Raw genomic sequence first — 14,932 nt, forward strand, 5'->3', positions numbered from 1 at the left:
TATACACAGATATATTTGACATTCCAATTCAGCTGTCTTTCGAAAACAAAAGCGAAAAATCGCATTTGCGCAGGCGTGAAATCACAAGGGATACCAAATTCCATGGGGTACCAAAATCAGCGTCACACCGGGTGTAACCCTACCTCCAATCCATAGGTGACCCAAGCTTTTTATGATTAGGAGGCAAATCTTCCTCGGGTCTGTTTTTTATTCCCATGCACCTAACACAATTCATGAGTTAATATTGACAATAAAGCCCTGCTTAAATAGCGACGAGATCTTCACAAAATGCAGCTTAATTGGAGCCAAAGCATGACAAAATCACTAAAAATATCTGCAACAGTTTTTTTTTTTTTTTGGTATGTTGTCAGTGCTATAGTATAGACCATGGTGCTTGGCAGTAATTGAAAAATGTTGCGAGCGCATTTTTGTTTGCAATGTAATGCCTGTGGTGTGAACTATACTAGTATGTTTGGACTTGCTTTTGTGTTCCAACTGTATTTACTGTGAAATACTGTAAATGCGCCGGTCAGTTTAGAAAGTTTACCGGACTTGATTTTTGTAAGCTTTACTGTAACCCATTTCTACTTAAGTGTATATAAAATTGCCATTAAAAAGAAAGCTAGTTATTTCACGTTTCTGCTATTTCATATAAGTATTATGAAATAAAAAAATAAAACAGCTGAGAGAAGCTTGACATGATGCTTCTTGATGAAGTGAACATGACTAACATGACTCGTGTTTATTTCAGTTAATGACAGGCGCAGTCGGTATTTTAAGTGAATCTGAGTAATATAATTAATTTAACCAATAGAACCGAAAGAAGAGGCCAGAAAACTGCTCTTCATTTCCGACACCTCCTACATAAACAATGAGCACGGTTAGTTTTATCTACCTTTTAAAACACATTTTAAACCTATAAAAGTACTGGAGTTTAATGCACGTTTGTGTATTTGTGTAAATTTAATTTAAAATATATTCGCGAAAGTTAAAAAAAAAAAAAAAAAAGGTTTTGTAATTCAAAAGATCTAGTAGCCGCAGATTTTACTGAAGACCGTGCTGTTTGTTCGGTAACTTGTTCACATGGGTTCATAAAGTTTATTCAAAGTAATCAGTCTGCATCCAGTTGCTTGACTTCTACAGCGTGTTATTCAAACCGGAGACTAGTTGCTATTCCTGGTGCGATTACTGTATTGCTGCTGATAGACAACATGCGGATGGCGTGACTTGAACGGAGATTTTCTTTCATCAGCAGATGAAGGTAAAAGACACGTGTTTAAAATGGTTACTGTGGTCACGTGTTTTTCAAGTTAAAGACAATCTTCTAGCCATTTTGTAATACAGATAAATCTCTTACATGCCTTAAAGAGACTCAGAGGCGGGAGTACTTCGAGCAGTCCAAGTGACAAACCTGAAAACCACTTGCCTTTGGCTTCCAATTTCACTATCAAATAATGGGATTTAAAGATCAAGTTCCAATAACACCCTTCCAAAGGCTTTACCGTGACCTATTACAAATAACGAATAACAAATGTACAAACAGTTACATCATGTGGGGTACTTGACCACTGTTCTAATTATCTTCTAATTCCTTCAAGCAACTTGGGGTTTGAAATCTGCATTGCACAAAAGTCTGTTCACCAAAAAATGCTTCAACTTACAAACCCTTTGTGAATAAGTCTTTTATGGAGTTTAAAATAACGAGGGCACTGCCCTCAGATTGTGACTCATCCTCCATAAGACGGCCGTTTCCCAACCTGCTGAAACACACTGCAGCGATCTCTGTTAAAAAATAAGTGTTAAAAAAATTGGCAATGCACTTTCATTGTACAGTGAAAAACATTTACTAGAACCGAGGTAATCAAATTAACCACATATAATAATATCTGCCATTTGTCTTTAAACTTTAGATACATACATGTGATTTCAACACAGTAGCTGAATATTTGTCACCAAGTTCTGTATTATTATTAATTGTCCATTCTTTGCATTAAAACGAAGACGTGAAACCTTTTCTCAGATCTGTGTTTCCAGCCCGGAGGATTTTGTTAGCTGCTTAAAGGGAAACGGAAGTAGTTGCTTGTAGCTCTTTGGTTTGTTGTGTCCTGGACAGGCGGCGCAGATTATCTGGTTCTAAATGCGTTCACCAGGCTTAGTGACTGATTGGGCTTGATAGGGGGAGAGCTGAGGAAGGCTGGGGAAACGGTGGCAGTGACCCTTATACCCCACCTCATTTTGGAAGCAAATTGAACCCGAGGTAACCAAAATGAGCTCTGATCGCCGAAAGGAGCGCAAAGATGATGCGGAGTCCCGGTTGGACGGGCCCAGCGATGGTTCTGCAGGGGATCCCGACGTTGATCATTACCAGGCGGGGGGATCGAGTCCGTGCACCACATCAGATCAGCCGCAGCAACTTCCCACTTGCGGGTCTGACGAAAGCAGCATCGGTTCAGGGCTAATCAACTCCACAGCCAAGCAGCCGCTCAGCAGCGGGAATAACGTATTCTGGTGGCTGAGAGAGAGGTGTTTAGGCAGAGGAGTTGTTGTTGACCCGTTCCGGGAAAACTTCAGGATAATGACCAGCTTATATAGCTCAATGAACCCGGCTGATTCGGTTAATCTGAGTACCAGAACCCATGGAGCTGTGTTTAACTTGGAGTACTCACCAGATGGGTAAGGACAATTTATCGTTTCAAAGATGCTTTTCTTTGCAAGCAAGCTGTGTCACTTGCAGACTGGTAGATAAGCTAATTGGTCACGAACAGGTGCCAATGCACACATTCATCAACAGTGCAAATACAGCCAGAATAAAGCAACAATCTGTTCAAGGTTAGATGTTTTAAAGTCATTGTAGCTAACAACATAATTCCATGAATCACACCTGTTTAGTTATTGCATTATCTACATAGCTCTCACATCTACGTAGCTCTCAAATATGCAGTTTTGAAAGAAACGGGTCATAGCATACATGATGTCTGGTATTAATGTGGGTTAAATAAAGCCATAATTTTCCGTGGCTTATTCCTTGAATATCTGTTCCACATTTATTATTAGTTTGCTTTATTAATTTATTTAGCAGACGCCTTTATTCAAGGCGACTTACAGGTGTTACAGGGCAGTAAATGGTTAAATGCAAGCTTACAGGGTCTTCTGGGTCAAAGTATTTTAAGAACTTATACCCTGTTGACTCATGTATTGAAACGTTACTGGTGACATTAGTTTAGGGTTAGAATATCCGATCCGATCCGATCCGATACCACGTTCTGCCCTAACTCACTTTCAACACCAGTACAAGACCGATACCGTTGCGACGTACCTGTCCACGTTTGAGCTGGTTGATTTTGATACGCTTACACCAGACATTCTGTATACACGGCGCCCTACCGGTATAACCGTATCGGTACTAAATCCAGCCGAGCACGTGTCGTGCCGGTACAGTTGCGATGACTCGGAACAGATCAAGTGTGGACAGGTGGATCGGAATGAAAAACAAAAATTACTTGCCAAATCCAGTTGTTGGGTGCAACTTTAGAGCAAGTTGGTTGCTACCATATTCGACTGCTTAAAATACAACAACTTGCTGAGACACTAAAGTTAATGTTTGTACTCGCGTGCTTGTTGCCTCATTCTGCTGCATGGTTATGGAATGTTCTGAGCATGTTTAATATTTGAGATATTTTGCAAGTGTTATGACTGCACCCTTTAATGCTGTACAGTTGTAATTTGGGAAATGGCATGCAGTGCTGGCATACTCTGTTAGTGAAGTACTCATCTGTAACAGTCAGCTTTGGTTTACTGGAGTTCACCAGTATAACATTATGGCAGTATGGTAACTGTCAAATATACCACAGTTATCTTCATACCATATTGATACCATAATGATATATAATGTCAGTTTTTTGTAATCTGTTTTTAATTGGCTGTTTAAAGAAATACACTGTGGTCAAGTCATTTAACAAAAAAAAATAGCTTTAAAGTTTTAAAACACATCTTAATGTTAAATTGCTGTAGTTAAGTTTCTGCTACAAAACTTGTTGAGAAAGTAAAGTTTCCATCAATTTGAAAAACAAAATGTTACAGCAGAATGTCTGTATTTAATTATACCACTAATGAACTGGTTTGGCTTTGAAATCTCGATTTGCAAATGAAAAAGGTGCTATACATTGTACAGCAAGTAAAATTACAAAGGCAGGGGGTTGTTTTAATAAATTTGCATGCACCTAACATACATAATGTAATATTGAATGTGTAAATAAATTTAAAAAAAATACGTTATTGCATTTACAGCAAGTTATTTTAACAAGAGGGAAGTTTGCTAGCCAGTGTGCTGTTAACAGCAACACAACTGCATGCTTATTTTATTACAGTATCTGAGCTAAATCGGGTGGGCAGCTCCTCTGTTCAGTGTTTCGTCGACGAGCCAACCTCGGGAAAGCTCAATAGTGAGGCTGGTGTCCCAGCACCACTCACTTCTGACCAACACCCCACCCAATTCAGCCCATTTTTCTTACCTTAGTCATCCATTCCTTTCCATTTATGTTAACTTCCGCCATCACCTCTTTCCTCCTCAGCCAGAGCCAGTTGCTACATCTTTGCCTGCTTGCATAGAACCTTAACTGTACACCTCAACTGCTGTCCACTGAATCCAGTATTTCTGAGAAGGGTCATGGAGTGTACAAATCCCCGACAATCTAGCTCTACTGAATAAACCCAGACTCTCCACCCCCGCTGTTACACCTCAGTGGCTAACTCAGCATACCGGAACTTCTTCCTCTTGTATGCCTCATCCACGGAATCCTCCCACGTCACTGTTACCTCCACCAGAAGAACAAGACTGACCACAGGACAATGTCAGGTTGAAAGGGTAGTTGTAGCAATCAGGTGTGGAAATAAGGTGCTGGCCAACATGCGCCTGCATTCTCCATTCTTTAGCAGCCTCCATTTATCCCAGGCAATCAACTATTGCTGATATTGGCAGTGAGCTGTTGATCTTATATGACAAGCATTGCAGCACCTGGTCATGGCGCCAAGTCAGGCGACCCTAGCTAAAAGCCACCTTACATCCTGTAAGAATGTGCTTCAGGGTAGCTAGTGATGAACACAAAGGACATGCTGGATTATCTCCTACCCAGGCATCATGGTGCATTCATAAATATTGATACATGGTTTTAGGCAGCATTTTTTGTGTTACAGGCGCCAAAAGCGCCTTACCCAAAATTGTCATTTAGTAAAATAACTGAAATCCTATGATCAATTTGCATTGACAGATTGACACATTACCTTTCTGTATGGCTGCTGATGTTAACCAATCATAGCTTTACATAGAGTTTTTATTGCCCTGGCAATACATGATGCTTGATAGCTGCTTTTTTGGCTAATGGTGTGTTTATGCTCATTCCAGCAAGCCTCTTTCGTGGCTACTGGTGTATAAGGGGCACGCATGCCAAGCCGAGGCTTGTGGTGTTTATAGTCACCTTTTAAATTGGTTGGGATTATTTAGCCTATTTATTTATTTTACACGTCAGGCTCTCAAATTGCCCACTATTTTTTTTAACAATCACCCAGTTTCATTTGTATTCTTGATTTTGTTTCCTAGGTCTGTGCTGGCTGTCGCCTGTGAGCAAACTGAAGTCCTCTTGTTTGACCCAATATCCTCAAGGCACATCAAGACTCTGGTTGAGGCTCATGAGGACTGCGTTAATAATATCAGGTCAGTGAGTTTTTACTGCTGTCTTTAATACAGACCTAGAGTTGCTTAAGTTCCAAGTGTAGCTGTGGGTTTGCTAACCTAGTTGTCATATTTGACAGCAAGGATTTTATTTGGACTAATAAGTGTACAAGCTATGATCAGTATCCTTTCATTAATAATTGTAAATGTTGAGGCAATATTGTGTAACAAAAATGGCCATGTGTGTATTCTCTGGAAATGTCTGCATTTAATTTCTCAGATTTCCTTAAGAAGAATACAGTAAAACCTCTCAAAGAGTGAGTAGCGGGGTTCTGAAGAATACAGCTTTAACATCCCCACGTGTTGCTACAGCTATTTAAATAATGTACCTGTAATTTTCTTTTCATTGTTCACATCCTGACAGCTATTTACACTTTTAACTGTAAAGTCTGTTTCAAAGCTCTTTCCAAAATGTCTGCTCTAGTGCACTGATAGTGTAAAGATTATTGCCCACATTGTCAAACAGGTAGCACAGCAATAACGATCCATGATGTGGTTGTTAATCGCTCTCCCTGTAGTGATTTAGAGGACAGACCTCAAACCCCCAGTGCACTATAGCGGATATTTTGTTAACAGCTTTGAAACCAGACTTTTAAAGTTTATAAGAGTAAAAAGTTCTCAGTAGGTTGGCAATAAAAAGAAAAATTACAGGTACATTATTTAAACAGTTGTAGCAACACATGGGGACGTGTAACGCTATATTTTTCGGGACCCCGTTACTCACTCTTTAAGAGCTGCAACAGCGTTTCTTTAACTCCACACTACAGGCCTTTGTAAAGGTCTAGGTATGTTTTTTTCTTTTCACCATTTGTGTTTTAATTTAGAGAATAATTCATAGTAGGAACATAACAACAGAAGATAAAGATAAGAACATAAAGAGAATATAAGAAATTCTAGAATGAGAAAAGGCTATTCAATCCGTGGCTAAACAGGCGGCTAGCTAAATGTCTGCTTATGTTCACAGAGAGGGTTATACAGTATTGTTCATGACAGCATCCAGTCTATTCTTGAAGGATCCAAAGTCTCTGCTTCAACAACTCTGTCCTGCAGCATGTTCCAATGGTTCAGCACCCTTTCCGTGAAAAAGCTCCTTCTCTCCTCCGTTCTGATTATGACCACCTTCAGCTTCCACCTGTGGCCCCTGGTTTTGTTCTCTGTGCCCTGTGAAAAATAATTCTCAGCAGTTACTTTGATAAACCCCATGACAATTTGAAATACATATGTTAAGTCACCTCTGGCTCTCCTCCTTTCTAGGCTATGGGGACCAGAACTGGACACAATATTCTAGGTGTGGTTGTGCCAGTGCATTGTATAATTAATATAACTTCTCCTTGATTTGAATTCAGCTGTCTTGGCTATATAACCTAACATGCATTTTTTTATAGCGTCTCCGTCTAGTTGGCTTAAGAGATTCATCCAGTACTACCCCCAGCCCTTTTCATACTTAGGTTCCTCTATTTTGTTGCTGTTCATGCTGTACTTGCCTCTAATGTTTTATCGCCCTATGTGCAAGACTGCATTTATTCACATAAAATTTCAACTGCCATGAGTCAGCCCAAGCTTGAGTCTTATGTACATCTCTTTGTATTATTAAAGCTGCTGATTGGGAGTTGGTGACCACTCCCAGTTTTGTATCATCTGCAAATTTGCATAGTTTACTGATTTATGTCTTGGTCCAAGTCATTTATATAGATTACGAATAGGGCTTCTGATTTTTGGTTTTAACCGATAAAAAACCCCCAGTACAAAAAATAAAATAAAATGAAATTGGTGGCTTGCCAATAAACACATCTGGACACAAAAACCCCAGAAGAATGTGCCGTGACCATAGGGATTTCGTTGTGGAAGACAGCAAAGGAAAGAAGGTACCACTTAAGTGTGCAAGTACTGTCGAGTTACTACTATACCTATTTTGACAGAAAAAAAGCACTCAAGCATTTTGGAAAGTAACCAAAAACACTAATTTCATACAGTATATCAAAAAACGAAAGCCCGCAAAGGAAACGATTTACATAAAACTCAAATATCAAAAAATAAGCACTGAAAAATATCTCGCTGCTTCCTAACTTGTAACCAGTTATGAATCCATGCTGCTACTTTACCATTTTATTCCTACTGATTTAATCTTTTTAGATGTATTCTTTTGTGCGGTACTTTGTCAAATGCTTTTGGAAAATCTAAGTAGATGTCATGTGCACTTTCCTTGTCCACTCTAGTAGTAGTCGCCTCCTGAAAGAAATCTAGTAAATTAGTTAAACAAGCCCTACCCTTCTGAAAGCTATGTTTGCTTTCACCTATAATGTTACTATATAAATATTTCTCCATTTTGGTCCTTTATCATATGCAAAATCATGGAAACTATAATAATGTTAAAGTCTCTAGTTCCCAGGTCAAATTTATTTCCCTTTTTAAATACAGGAACAACATTGCCAATTTTCCAGTCCGGTGGGATGGCTCCATTATTTATACATTTATTGAACATATAACATATCGGTTTAAAAATCTGTTCTCCTAGTTTCCCTAAGGACTCCTGGACAGATCCCATCAGACCCTGAGGATTTGTTTATTTTAAGTTCTGCTAGCTCCCTTAGAACTTAATTCTCTTCTATAACAAACTCTGGTGATGATGTTTCTGTACATTAGAAGTATATACGTAAATGATTAGGATAAGATAGTCTTGTACATTAACTGTCATTGTTTGTAAATAGGCTCTAATACTTTGCTATTGTGGATTGTGAAGCTGTACACTAGACTATCTGAGCACCAAATCTGGTGATGAACCTTAACCTCTGGTAGAGATATATTTTTTTGGTGTTTTAGAGATAGACTAGGTCCTAATCTAGGGTGGGTATAAGGAGGTTGTAATACAAATGACAATAACTGGGCTTTTACTCACTGAATTAACACAAAAGTGGTATCAATGTATTCAGTAAGATCTGTGTTTTTGTTAGTCGTTCTGTGCTGTTTATGGACCTTCTGAGTTTCGGTAACCATCAGATGTGACATAATCCTGTAAATGTAACATGCTATGTCTTCAATTCAGATTGCAAAATCTAACCTGATTATTGCTGTTCAGTTTTTTTTACTAGATAGGGAAAATACCTTTAACCTTCCAGCTGCCTATCACTCAGCTGTGGGAATGAGCAGTGGTATAGTACAGAATTCTATAAAACTTGGAAGCAAAAATTTACATTTCTCTAAGTTCTGAAGAGAAACTGAAGAAACTGCCGTCAGCACATACAACTGGGACAGCTGTACGCTTTGAAAGAGTTGGTGGGTTTGTTTGATATTGATATGCTTATTAATCATTAAGACGTTAATTTTAAGAAAGTAACTATATCCCACACTAGATGAGTTTAATAAATAAATAAAACAATTTATCATATCTCCTAAGGTTTTTTTAATTTTTAAAAATATTTTGTGAATTGCTATTTGTATGGTTGCTTAGGAGGTTTTCAGTCTGTCGGTATGTTCTTTTATATATATTTTTTTTCAAATTCAGATTAATGCCTAATCTCCATCTACTATTACTGTAATATCTGTAAAATAAGCCAATACTAAACAAAAACATACAAGTTACATTTCCATTTTACTTGTACAGTATCTTGGACATTAATAATATATTAATAAAACAAAACAAATAAGTTGGAAAGTGTCACACACAAACAAGAAATCTTGCAGGATGCTAATTTAAGCGTGACTAAAAGCAGTTTAAATGTTTCTTTTTGATTTTGATGCATGTGACAGTAAACACATTTTTTTATATGTAGGAGAATGGAGAACCAAGTGCAAAGAAGAAGAGCACAACAAACTGGGAAAGGTGCATCAGGTGCCAAAAACAGTCAAAAGAATCCTTGAGCAATGCAACTAAGGAAGCAATTGAAAGATGTTTAGTGGAGGCAGAAAAAAGGCGAGAGCAACCATTGTTTAGTTTGCAGCAAGACTATTTGTCCAGTAGGGCTGTTTTCTGGCACAATAATATGACACAATGTTGGGGCAAAATAGCCATTACAGGGAATGACCTGGTTGCTGCTGGAGCAAAATACCACAAGCAATGTCATGCTCACTATATAAATGAACACTACATTAAGGCACAGCAGAGAAAAATGGAAACTATGTAACAGCAGATTCCCTTCACAATGTTGTGTTCATAGCATTACTAGAAGAGATCAAGACTCAAGTCCTTGACATGGGGAAAGTAGTGGAAATCTTTCTGGGAAACGTACTCCAAAATGATATGTATCCAGTACATAAGCTAAAAGCAAGACTGTTGAAGCATTTTGAAGAAAGGATTGCTTGTAAGGGAAGAGGGTCAAAGCCAGAGCTAGTGTACTTCAAGGATCGAGTGGATGTTGACATCATACACAGAATCAGAGATCCAAGATATACGTGACCTAGCAGATGAACAAGTACCAACTACAGAGTAAAACTACACCATGTAGGCTCTTTTTGCAGCAGCTGCAATCCATAGCTCTGATTTAAAAGAAGTAAAGGGTCTTCTAATGAATCTGATCGACGCCGCTGATACTACTTTGGAAAAAGCAGTGAGTTTGCTTCCAAAAAGTGTCTATACATTTTTGAAGTTCGTTATTCAAGGAGGAATGAGTGATGACTTCGCAGTAGACTGTTTTTATTGGCTGTTTCACAGTCTTCGGCAGATTTTATATGTGGGTCAGGATATGATCCACATGGTATCACAGGGTTCAAAGAAAACCCCAAAGCATTTTGGTTTGTCTTTGGCAATACACTTCAAAACAAGGAGCAGTTCATGTGTGACTGCTCAACAAATTGGGACATGGGAGCAGCTACAGCACAGTAGAGAGAGTAGACCTAGCACTTGCCAACTTCAACCTGGAGAAATACACAAACAACGGTGTAATAATACCATCTTGCATAAATCCCAGGGGCATTTACTCAAGTTGCAGCTGAAAACATCGATCTCTGTGAGGAGACACTGGATGGCAAAATACCACCCTTTCAACAGCAGTTGTTTTATATCAAGCCAAATGCAGCATTCACTAATAATAGAAGCTCACTATAACATAGCCAACCAATGGATGTTGCCAAGCTCTACATCAAACCTCTCTATGCATCAGGAAAGAAAGACAGATACAAAAGAATACACAGGTAAAATTTAAAGATTGGTTTGGTCATCGCCTCAGGAAAGAGCCTTAGATAGATTTTTCATGGATGCTGTTAAGACGAGGGTTTCACACTGATCCAGTTGAGAGAGAGAAGCAAGTGATACCAAGTTGGTCCGCATTCCACTCTGCTATCACAACACGCTGACCAGAAAAATCAGTAATTGGTTACTGCCCAATACTGCCTGCCTCACCAACTAAATACAGTACAGTTTATACCATGTTGTATACAGTGAAAAAGATGAAGGTTTTAGGGCAGAAAAATGAAGTAATCTATTACAAGGTGAAGGAAATTATCCAGAGAAGGCCACAAGAGTTGCCACACATGGTACTACATCGTGGAGGTATGCAGATAACTCTTAATTTCACATGTGTAATAGGAAATATGTTTGATTTTTCTAGCTTGGAAGATATTCTTGTTGAATAGGGTGTTTATGCACCAAACACCGCTACAAGTATTCTTAACGAGGCTGGAATTCAAAGGGTGAGCCGTGATGAAAAAGACATCCAGCAACTGTACTCTACAGTCAACGCCCTGATGAGGAACCCTTTTGAAGTGCAGGAAGACTTTGTACCTGTTAGCAGCATTGCAGCTGGTATGGCACTTAAGGGGGAAGATGTTGTTAGACTGCTGAGTGCTAAACAGTCAGGAGAGGAAGCACACAACACATTTGTTGAAAGACTACAGAACAAGTCACTGTCTGTGTTTGATCCCTTCAAGAAAATGAAGTTGTCTATGTTTGCCAGTATTAACCATCCTGTGAAGTGCAATAGAGGGAAAGAGAAGACAAGCATTATCAAAGCTGATCAGGAGATCTTTAAACAGACTGCTGATTGCTGCTCGAAAAAGCAATCCAACAAGGCTCAGCTTAGAGATTTTCTTGCAGTGTGTGTGTCTGAATGAGGGAAGAAAGACTTGCTCCCAGGTCAACAACTAGTTATAGGAGGAGGGTTTTAGGACAGCACAGTGGTATTAAAAATCACACTAGGTCACCAGGAGGAGATACTGGATCTGTTCACATGTCAGGAAGAAGCAGACACTTATGTGATCATCCATGCAGCACAAGCTGCCAAAGATGGATTTACTCGTGTTACTATTGGATCACCAGTTACAAACGTAGGAATCCTAATGATTTCCTTCCAAAAGAGGATACATGCAGAGCAGTTCTGGTTCTTCACAGATTCAGGAAAGCGAAGAAGATTCATCCCAATACATAACCTGAATGAGAGACTTAATGATGTAGTCGATGCCCTCCCAGGTTTACATGCCATATCTGGATGTGATACAACAAGCACCATGGTAGGCATAGGCAAACTGAAGCCACTTAAATATCTTAAGAAATTCCCAGTCAAGTATGTTGCATCACTAGGACAGCTGGGTTTAGATCTTAATCTCTCTGCTGAAATTGTGAAAGAATGTGAAACTTTCTTAGTTTCTTTATATGGTACCTCACAAACTAAGAGTGAGCAGGTAGATACATTAAGATTTGAGCTCTACTGTAAGAAGCAGCTACTTAGTGCATCTCTTCCACCCACTACCGACAATCTTGAACTTCACTTGCAGAGGGTAAACTACCAGACCTACATCTGGAAAAGAGCTGACAGTGCATCTGCAGAGATTCCTTTGCCAGTAAGTAGCATGATAAGCATGGACTCTGGTGCCAGTGTTTATGAAGAAGATGCAAGCATCAGAAGCAGTTATGGAGCTCCTGACCTGTAAGTGCGGAGTGTCTGCTTGTGCCAGAAGCACTTGCAAGTGTAAGGCCAACAACCTCTCGTATTGAATGCCGTGGCTGCATGGCACCAGAGGAGTTCCTTAATCCTTTCAATATGCAAGATTATGAACAGCAATGATTGTATTACTCATAACTGTGACATTAGACAAAAACACAGATCGTGCTGAATACATTGATACCACTTTTGTTTTAATTCAGTGAGTAAAACCCCAGTTATTGTCATTTATATTACAACCTCCTTATACTTTTTAAAATATCAATTTCAGGTAATTACATGGAATGTGGCCTGTAATTATTTTATTTTTCCACATTGCCAATGATGTACCCACCCTAGATGGATGAATTACGACCTAATCTATCCCCAAAACACCAAAATAATTCTCTACCGTGGCTTTTTTTCAATACAGATGATAGACTATACTGTACGGCTGACAGAAAAAAATCAGCTGAATACAAATGTGTTCCCATATCAAGGCCAAGCATTCTAAAATGGTTCCATGATTTTGTGTTTCTAGGTTCCTCGATAACAGGCTCTTTGCAACCTGCTCTGATGACACCACCATAGCACTATGGGACTTACGGAAGTTGAATTCCAAAGTGTGTACATTACATGGCCACACCAGCTGGGTAAAGAATATTGAATATGACACTAACACGAGGCTACTAGTGACATCAGGATTTGATGGAAATGTAATAACGTGGGACACAAACAGGTACACTGAACTGAGACTGTGATGACCTAAATAGCTGCATGTGCTAACAAATTTGTTTTAAAAGCAAATGTCTAGTCCGACTGTAATATTTTATTTACATCACAATGTAAGATGTAAAAGTTGTAGTGCCCCATATGTTTAAATTTATTGTTTTTTTTTACAATTTTATGTCACAAACCTATGTTGAAAACATTTGCTTTGTAGGTGTTTCAATTAATATGTTATCAGTAAAATACCTTTTGTTTACATTTTTCCTTTTCTTCCATGAGTTAAAACAGAGATTACATAAAACATAAGGCCTTATTTGAAATAGGGTGTTTACCAAGCTTTAGAAATGTCTGGCTAAAAGGTCTTTCAACAAAACTTTAACCAGTATTCAAAAAACAGATTTTAAACACCTTTTCAGTCCAACGAGTATAAATATTAGAGAGGCACTGTTTAGCTATGTTGTTGCAGATACAAGTTGCATTGATGTTAACTGCGCTCTGGAGGATTAGCCAATGATGTAAAGGGTAATGGCTACCTATTTCAGTTTGTTTGATTGACACTGCTAAAATGTAAAAGCAATGTTGGAATGTAAAAGGCTGTGCTGTTCCAATCAGCACATCTTACATTCAGGTCACTTTTAGGACCCTTTTAGTTTTTTTTTTTTTAAACTAACTATTCGCCAGCAACAAAATGCCCATTTATATATATATATATACAAATTAATATATATATATATATATATATATATATATATATATATATATATATATATACACACACACACACACGTCGATAGTAAATGGCTTGCAAAAATTACAAAAAATATAAACTACAAAAATAAATATCACATTGAATGTGGAAATTCAACATGTGCAAAGTCTAATAAATAAACAATCCAAAAAACTGTTTATAAACACATACCTGTGCTTCAATATGAAGTCACCTTATGTATAAAAAAGCAACATAGTGTACAAAGAGAACTTGCATTCAGAACAAAAAGAAAGGTGTAAAGACTCCCAACCCTTGAAAAATAAAAAAGAATGCCAATACATTTACTCCAAATTGCCTGTCCTCTCAGCTTTTCTACATTTCTCCCTGCTCCCATGCACCTCTCAGCAGTCTATTCTGCAGGTATACAGAAGGTACGCTATAGTGGTAGCCTACAGTAATCAAAAGACGCATCTTTTTTGCAACTCACAAAAAATTGTAAAATCAAATTTTCGATTACTTTACTGTAGCAAGTAATAAGCAGGGTACTGTTATCAAATCAAGGTGACCCCAGGGATTTTAAGTGGTTTTGAGATGTGTGCGTTTGCATGTCATTGCCGCTAACAAAGGGTTAATATGCTATTAAATTGCAAAAATAAATAAATTGTCTTTTTTTATAACATGCATTTGAAATAAGTAGTAATGTAAAAAAATAATTACTTTGATTTTGTTCTGTGTAATTGTGATAAAGAGCTTAAGCAAGATTTAAGCTCTTTATCACAATTCTATTGTATTTTGGTTAATCACATCTAAAAGTTAGAACAGACATACAGGTAAGTGCATGCAGATATAAATAGGTTTTATAAATAAGCAACTAAAAATAACTCCTGATTTAAGCACAGATCACATTTTTACACT

The 14,932-nt window shown here is 38.1% G+C and overlaps 1 protein-coding gene across 1 annotated transcript in view; it reads left to right on the forward strand.

Moving 5' to 3' along the window:
- Window positions 1-2,059: 2,059 nt before the first annotated feature.
- Window positions 2,060-14,932, forward strand: part of wdr32 (WD repeat domain 32) — a 32,182-nt gene continuing 19,309 nt past the window's right edge. Inside the window, exons 1-3 of the mRNA XM_041256518.1 lie at window positions 2,060-2,673; window positions 5,597-5,710; window positions 13,121-13,318. Of these exons, the coding sequence (XP_041112452.1) occupies window positions 2,267-2,673; window positions 5,597-5,710; window positions 13,121-13,318 (719 nt within the window). The 5' untranslated portion in view covers window positions 2,060-2,266. The remainder of the gene's footprint in view (window positions 2,674-5,596; window positions 5,711-13,120; window positions 13,319-14,932) is intronic.

The sequence above is a fragment of the Polyodon spathula genome, chromosome 1 (assembly GCF_017654505.1).
Source record: "Polyodon spathula isolate WHYD16114869_AA chromosome 1, ASM1765450v1, whole genome shotgun sequence".
NCBI classification, from domain to species: Eukaryota; Metazoa; Chordata; class Actinopteri; order Acipenseriformes; family Polyodontidae; genus Polyodon; species Polyodon spathula.